This window comes from Astyanax mexicanus, chromosome 14 (assembly GCF_023375975.1).
Source record: "Astyanax mexicanus isolate ESR-SI-001 chromosome 14, AstMex3_surface, whole genome shotgun sequence".
Classification (NCBI taxonomy): Eukaryota; Metazoa; Chordata; class Actinopteri; order Characiformes; family Acestrorhamphidae; genus Astyanax; species Astyanax mexicanus.
Window position 1 is genome coordinate 24,131,152 of NC_064421.1, and position 7,866 is coordinate 24,139,017.

At 40.8% G+C, this 7,866-nt stretch overlaps 1 protein-coding gene across 1 annotated transcript; it reads left to right on the plus strand.

Moving 5' to 3' along the window:
* The first annotated feature begins 753 nt into the window (after positions 1–753).
* Positions 754–6,508, plus strand: zfp36l1a (zinc finger protein 36, C3H type-like 1a). The gene is made up of 2 exons (XM_007252558.4): positions 754–970; positions 2,981–6,508. Exons 1-2 carry the CDS (start codon positions 911–913, stop codon positions 4,043–4,045), a joined length of 1,125 nt encoding a protein of 374 aa, XP_007252620.3. The 5' UTR covers positions 754–910; the 3' UTR covers positions 4,046–6,508.
* Positions 6,509–7,866: the final 1,358 nt, after the last annotated feature.

Sequence of the window (7,866 nt, forward strand, 5' to 3'; positions counted from 1 at the left end):
GTAGAAATCACATCCACATTTGAAGCATTACCATTTTTAGTACACCACAATATCATGGTTTCATCCCTCTTGTGTTCATGCTGTAATTACTAAATATGTGTTTTGTTTGCAAGAAGGCAGTTCAAGGATTTTAGGATTTATCTTATTCAGTTTGTATTTTTCAAAAGCAACAACAAAGCATAAAATTAAACATAAATTCAATTCTATTCGTATTAATCAGTTCTTTAAATAATTTTCTGGAAAGTGTGTTCTGATTCACTTTTATCCAGATAGATGCTTTGAAACAACAGAATTTAACACATTTTGTATTATATTGGTAGCAATGTTTTAACACATTGTTTAGTAGTGTTATATAGACCTATGTTAAATATGTGTATGTGAGTATATTTTGAGTTTAATTTGAATAAAAAACTTTCTAGCTTTCACAAAATAAAAAGGTCTGTATAACGTTATTTGTCTGGATTTATTAACCTTACTAGCTAGTGATTATTTAGAAGGCTGTTGCATGTTGCGTGTATATGAACTCTCTCAGACTTTCAGAGCAAGTCTCAGAGCAGCACTTGCTCCTCACACTTTTCTTCTTCAAGCTGTTGCATGCATGCTCTCGGGCTCCTCTGATTGAATCCCTGCGCGCTGCGAGCTCTGAGTTAAAAGAGGGAGGGAGGAAAAACTTGATTCACAAGAAAAAAAGGCAGAAAGAAACGCCCTAAAGCCCTCGACGCCCCCGTAGCTCCTCCTGCGCGCTTTTATAAGGGAAATGCACGGCGCGCAGGCAGGGTAGAGGGGGTTCTCTGTGAGGGCACAAAAAAAAGGAAAAAAAAAAAGTTCACGAGACAAGAACCCGTTTTGTACTGCATCGCCGAAACGTAGTACTTTCGCGCCTTTCTTTGTTATTTTCCTCTCTGCGAAGATGACCACGGCTGTAGTGCCGCCTCTTTTCGACTTCAGCGAAGTCATTAACAACAACAAGGTACGGAAAAGTTTTGTTTTCGCTGTGGTGGAGTGAGCTGGGGAGCGCGCGCGCTAGCTGTAGCACAGTTAACATTAGCTGTAGTGAAGTTGCTGCGGAGGAATGTAAACGCTGGTTAACTAGCTAAGCAAAGCGCTGGGCTGTTTTGGCGCCATGCAGGCGCGATCTAGGAGCAAAAATGGGGGTGAAAGTACATTTTCTGCTATTTAACTACGTCTGAGCTCGGTTGTTGATGTGGTTGGGGAGTTTGCGCGGTGTTAACAGGTAGTTTAATGGGCGTTTTTTAGCCTGAGCTGGAGCTGGGCAGCTGCGTGCAGACCGAGATTTGTTGGGCCCAGCTGCACCAGCTCAGTCTCGCTCGCGCTGCCCGGGCTCGTTAAGTTCACGTGTTCGCTCGCGACATTTTAAAATCGACAGTTGAAAAGTTGTTTTAAAGGCGTTTAAAAATAAGTTACCGGTGTTCTGCCGAGTGGTGCTACCCACTGATATGTGCTGCTTTCCAGCATTGCGCATGCGCTGACCCAATTTTTTTAATGTAAAAGACGCTAAAAACGTTTTTATGTGTGTTTTTAGGATACGTTTGAATCCGTCTTCTTGAAATGAGTTTATAGCTACAATCTTAACTTACTGTTATCATTTGCTTGATGTAAAACAACAAAAAAGACAAAATAATCTAAATTTACATTAAGTTAGCTAACCAACTAAGTTAGCTAGTTAGGTTAATTTATATTTAACGTTACCATTATATAGTGATTTAGTGATTTAAGTTAACTGTTACCTGTTAACCTAATTATCTTGCTACACGTTGTAGTTATCTAGCTAATATGGTACTAAAAACCTTGTAAGCTAACTAGCAAGATAACTTCCCTAGTTAACGTTAATTAGGCAGCTTTATCTAAATATAACGTATATGTTACACACTGTGGTAGTTGGCTAACCTAGCACGTTTTGACACTGTGTCACAGACAGACAGAACACTGGCTAACGCTAGCTAGCTCACATAGCTAACGTTAACTAACTATAAACACTGTCTTAAATTACATTTTAACTACATCTAAAATAGGACTTCGAATTAATGTATCTTAACTTACCCTAAACATTTTAGTAGGCAGAAATGTCTTGAAGCGTCGAGAAAATAGGACTTAATCAAGGCACGAGTTTAAAGTTACTTTCTGCACTTGGAAATCACTTTTCTGGTCCCTCTCTAGCTAATGTTTTTAGTAAGACCTGGCTAGTAAGGTCCTTAACTTAATGTTTTACAGGTTATTGGTTCGCTAGCTAGCTTTAGCTGGCAAAGAGTCAGTAGTTAATTCCACATCCATGCCTAGACAGACTATTTAACCCCTAAACTCCTTAAAGAGAAGTTTTTCTAAATTCCACTCCCAACAGTTTTGTATGTCTGGTTTTGTAGCTATCAAAGTGGACTGTTGGCTGGGCAGCAGACATTGTTCGTTAAGCCTGGATAATACTTTAATAGCATGTTTTTGCCTTAAGTCAAAGTTTATTAATTCTGTTGTTGTTGTTTTGAACAACACTTAATGTATTTATTTCTGTAAGTATAACTGATAAAGAGCAGAGTTTTATTTACGACATTAGAAAAAAAGTAGAAAGACTTTGCCCTCTGAGTTGGATATATGGCTATGATATGAATAAGTTGATATTGAACTTTACTGGGGCAACACACAATCTGTATTGTATCTGTCTTGCCCCAGCAGTCTGTTGTTCTCATTCATCACCCTGCCACCTCATACTCAAGCAGCCATGCATTCCTCTGGTGGGCAACTTGCCAAACCAGCTGTTCTATAGGCCTGTATTTCCTCATTGGTTTGAAATAAAGCCAGCCGAAAGTTGTATGCAGGAAAGATTCATATCTGAGTCTGATTTACTATGTTGTTTATGCCTTACCTAATGCTTCAGTACAAGCGTTTGTTCAGATTTGCATGTGGCAATGATTAGCCTGAGGTCAACTGTGTTCTCATCAACCTTTCAATGTTTCTGTTTACTTTTCAGAACAACAAAATGCTGAACTATAATAATAACATACTCAGCGCTCCACACACCATGTCTATGCCCTGCACTGGAGCAAATCTGCAAATCTCGAGCCCCACTGGGAGCCTGCTGGACAGGAAGGCCGTGGGGACACCCTCCGTTGGCGGGGTTTACCAACGACGGCACTCGGTCACTTTGCCCAGCAGCAAGCTCAACCAGAACCAGTTCCTGAACAGCAGCAAGGCAGACCCAGCCCTGCTGGGCACAGGGATGGGTAGCAACGGTAGCAACAAAGAAAACCGCCTCAGAGATCGCTCCTTCTCCGAGACAGGGGACCGCCTGCTGCAGAAGTGTACAGGCCCCGTGGGCCCCGGTGGCAGCCAAGTCAACTCCAGCCGCTACAAAACTGAGCTGTGCAGGCCCTTTGAGGAGAATGGTGCCTGCAAGTATGGCGACAAGTGCCAGTTTGCCCATGGCATCCACGAGCTGCGTAGCCTTAGCCGTCACCCCAAGTACAAGACAGAGCTCTGCCGAACCTTCCACACCATCGGCTTCTGCCCCTACGGCCCTCGCTGCCACTTCATCCACAACGCCGAAGAACGTCGTGGGCCTCCTCCTACCCCGTCCCCTCTCTCCTCCTCCAACAAGATGGAGAGACCACGTTTGCAGCACAGCTACAGTTTTGCTGGGTTCCCCAGCTCTGGAGGTCTGAGAGACAGCCCCACCTCTGTCACACCACCCCCCATGTTCTCTCCGGATGAGCTGCCTGAGTGGCCCAGCAGATATCCCCTCACATACTCCAGCCAGGAGCTGGCTAATCTCTTCGGCCCTAGTTTGGGAAGCTGCCCTTCATCTGATCCCACTGCCCAGGCGCCACCCTCTCCATCTACAACTCCTTACTACTTCAGGCCCATGTCGGAGTCTCCTCATCTCTTCGAGTCTCCGTCCAGCCAGCCGGACTCCCTCTCTGACCAGGAGGGTTACCAGAGCAGCTCGGGCAGCAGCTTGAGTGGCTCCGAATCGCCAGTCCTCGACACCACTCGCCGGCTGCCCATCTTCAGCAGGCTTTCCATCTCTGATGACTAAGGTGTCCAGTGCCAGATTCCTCCATTGCACACAGTAGTAGTAGTTCAAGAGCATGAGGGGCAAGTTTGTCCTTCTACCTCCTGCCTACTGTTTAGCCTTCTAGAGGCAGTAGACTTCCCTCGTTGTATCACTTAGGCTTTAAAAACACAGAAAAACAAAAAAAGATGCAGTGAATTAAGGGAACTTTTGAATTTTCATTTAACCACAAAAAGCAAAAACTACCCTTTGGCCCATAAGCCTGTTTGCTGCCCTGGCTTGGCCTAATCTCATAGATGCCCTGCCATGACATGTGTGACTGTGCCAAAACAACTAGAGCAGGAAGTGGATTGGTGAAAGGTAAGAGACTGTTGTGCCAGGTACTACTACTGCTTCAGTAGTGCATAGCAGAGCCACAGGTGGCATGTCTAGGGGATAGATCTGCGCTGAGGACCCTTTTCCCCATGCACCACTCAACTCAAGGACACTCTCCTAACTAGCTGAATGGTTTTGCTAGAGTCACACTTAGATCATTCACAGCTGTCTAATGCAGACCAACAAAAAGAAAAAAAAAAGGAACTAAAAGTGCCTGGGGTTTATCAAGTAAAGTGTTGAGGTGAAAGGACTACTGTCTCTTCTTTTTCTTTTTACTTCACATTAGTTTCTTGCAGTCTGCTATAGTAGCTCTCACTTTGAGCATTCTTCCGCCCTCCTGGTAGATGGCAGACGATGTCAGTCTGCAAGAAGGACTTCTCATGAGGTTGAAAATGGGAGTTCTAGAATAAATTCGGCATGTTCTGTTTTTATCATGTGCAACCAGCTCTGGCTTCTTCACAAAACTAGGACAAAACCCTGAGATTGGGTGTCGCCACTCAATAATGAACAACGTCTGCTGCCCCCACCCCAGTTTTCCCCATTGTGGCTGGTCACTTGGTGTTTGTTGGGAAGGGAATGCCTAACCGGTTGTTTTAAACCTTTAAAGACTGACTTTCTCCCCCACCTTCCAGTCAGCAGAGGGGAATTCCAGCATTCCCAAGGTGCAGCTGAACTTCCTGAAACTTCACTTTAGATCTCCAAGCTAATTAGCTTTTCCATAGAATCTGCTCAGAAGAGCGCTTTGTAATTTCATCACATCCTTCCACCTCTTTCGTTTGACTTATTGTCATTGTTTATTATGGTTATATTATTATTGTTGTTGTTGTTGTTTGGAAAAGAAAACTTTCGAGACAGAAGGTTTTGCTTGTCACTGCTTATTTAACTTATCAAACATATTTATTGGTGATCATATGCATTTTTTTTGTTAATTTTGTTTGTATTTATCTTGATAATGAAACGATAGAATATATTTTCATTTATGTTAAATTATGATCTTCTGTATTAATCTTAAGATTGTGAAGACTTGTCAACTTTCTTTTTTCACAGTTTAATATATTGTACTACAATTACTTGTTTGCAACTACACTTTGAAAAAATGAAACTTAATTTAAAGCAAAAACAAAAATCCTCTGCGTTTTGATTATTTATTGTAGATTTTCATTCTTTTTTTTCCCAAATATTGGACTGCAAAACCATTAGGCCTAATGTTTTCTCGATTTATAGACATTTGGACTCACTAGAAAGCTTGACATCAGTACATTCATCTTTTGTTTCTTTAGTCAATCTTCAGTTGTTGCACCCCTTTTTTATTGTTTAAGCTGAGGCAGGTTTAGTCCTCGCATGTAGCATTTTTTGTTTTTACCCCTTTGTAACGGAGATGGTAGCGGAAAAATACAGCACCAGTTTATAGTACTGAACTGTGTATATACTGTGAGCACTAGATAGATTGGTGTCAGAATGTCGCAAGGGGACAGACACAATTTTATCAGAATGTTGTTACTAGAGACGGAAGTTGAGTTTGATTCCAGTTGGACTTTAATGGCCTTGAAGCTTCTGCTTCCATTTTGAGAACCACCTGAAGTGCATTCTCTTGTTGCCTTTGTGTTCATTGAGATGTTAGTGATGTGATATCAATGCAGGTTACAAAACTTCAGTGTTAAAAGCAGTTCTTCCTGTTACATGTGTAAATTAGATGAATTGCAGGCAATAACTGTGACCAAACGGGTTGAAGAATGGATGTCCTTATTTTATTAGTTTTGTTTGTTTCTAATTGGTTTATTGCAACACTTCTTCCAGCCCAAATGTAAAAAAAAGTGCCTCTTTTTATACATTCCATTGAGCTTTTGCTCCCTGCCTTGAACAATGATGCAGAAGATGCTAAAATATGTTGGAGTAGTTCTTCCCTGCTTCCTCAATTGATTTGAATTGAAGATTGAGAAGATTTGGTTAACAGGATAGACACAAAGAAAGTATCTAGCCTAAACTGTTGAATGTATTTTTAAACAGCTTGTGCTGTTCACTACAGTAATTTCTATGTGAGTTTATATAAAATTGATTGCTTTGTTATGACTGATTGCAGTTAAAACCAATAAACCCCATATTTTTCAAAAATGCCTCAAGTATTGTGTTTTTGTTATGTGGTTTGAGTGTGTGGTCAGTTGAATGAGCGAGTCTGAGAGGATGGTTGCCTGACTATTAAATGTGATTAAAAGCACAGTGTGAATAACACTAATGGTAGTGAGTGTGCAGAAGAAAGTGCTTCTGGCAACAAACAGCTGCTGTCAGAGCTGACCTCAATATGACCATTATGTTATTTTTATTTTTTATAATGATTAGGCAACAAAAATACCAAAAAAGTGGGAAAAATTCAGCGTACAGCATAAAACATCAATGTGTGTGTGTGTGGTGGAGATGGAAGAGGGAGTTGCTAGGAGAAGCTTTATCATTGGTAGTTGGGAGAGGATTGGTGGTAGGGTATTGACCGGACCAAGATCAAACTTCAACTGAGTGTGGCTAATTACATAGAGGGGGAATTGGTGGGAAATGTCCCTGGATTCCCCTGAACAGCTGATTGATTCATCAGAATTCCATACAGAGTTCCAGAACTGCCCTGTACTGAGAATCAGTGTGTCAGAACTCCCAAAGGTCCTAACTGAAATTCTGAAGGCTACTGCAGAACATGCCAAATTGTGTATGCTCTCAACCATCTTATCCAAGATGTATTGAACTTAAAATGTGGGCAGGTTTTAATTAAAAACTTTTGTAACTCCGTCAACCATTTAACACAGGATAACACAATATTATTACATTTTACACACCCAAAATGAATGACCCTACTGATTTGTGTAGTTCATGTTATAATGAAGATATACTGTAGATATAGGAACCTGGAGATAGACATATAGGACCTATATCCTGAAATTCTGAGGGCTACTAAATAATTGTCTGATCTGAATTTCCTCATTATATATAAGTATAGCCAGCTATGAGTTGTTAATATTAAATATCATTAAAGTTAGAGTGTAACTCTGTATTGCTTTATACACACCCACAACATATTACACAGCTGATGTCATTTCTATATAACTGAATATCTAGATAAACTAGATACACAGGTGTCAAGTAAAGAAGTACAAAAAACTTTTTAAAAGGTCCCTACATTTTAAAAGCAGCCTTGTTACTCCTGATAAATCTCTACATCCAGATAGAGTAAATATGCTTATGGTTGGATGTAGAGAAGTTTAAACATATACCATTCTGACATTCTATTGGTTTATACAGATCAGTGCATTCATTTTCAATGGGTATTTATGCAGCTGAAACAGGGAGCCTAGAGCAACCCAAAAAAATTCAACACTGATGTTTTTAATATAACATTATAGTGATTTTTTTTGTTTGGGAAGGGGGTTGGTGCACTATAGGACTATTTTTCCCCTTACATTACTTTTACTTTTATACTTTTAGGGAGT

Bases quoted from the DNA above. Each gene is read 5' to 3' on its own strand.
- zfp36l1a (XM_007252558.4), top strand. From the start codon at position 911: ATGACCACGGCTGTAGTGCCGCCTCTTTTCGACTTCAGCGAAGTCATT. The intron at 971-2,980 runs GTACGGAAAAGT...TTTACTTTTCAG, and splicing joins AAGTCATTAACAACAACAAG to AACAACAAAATGCTGAACTA.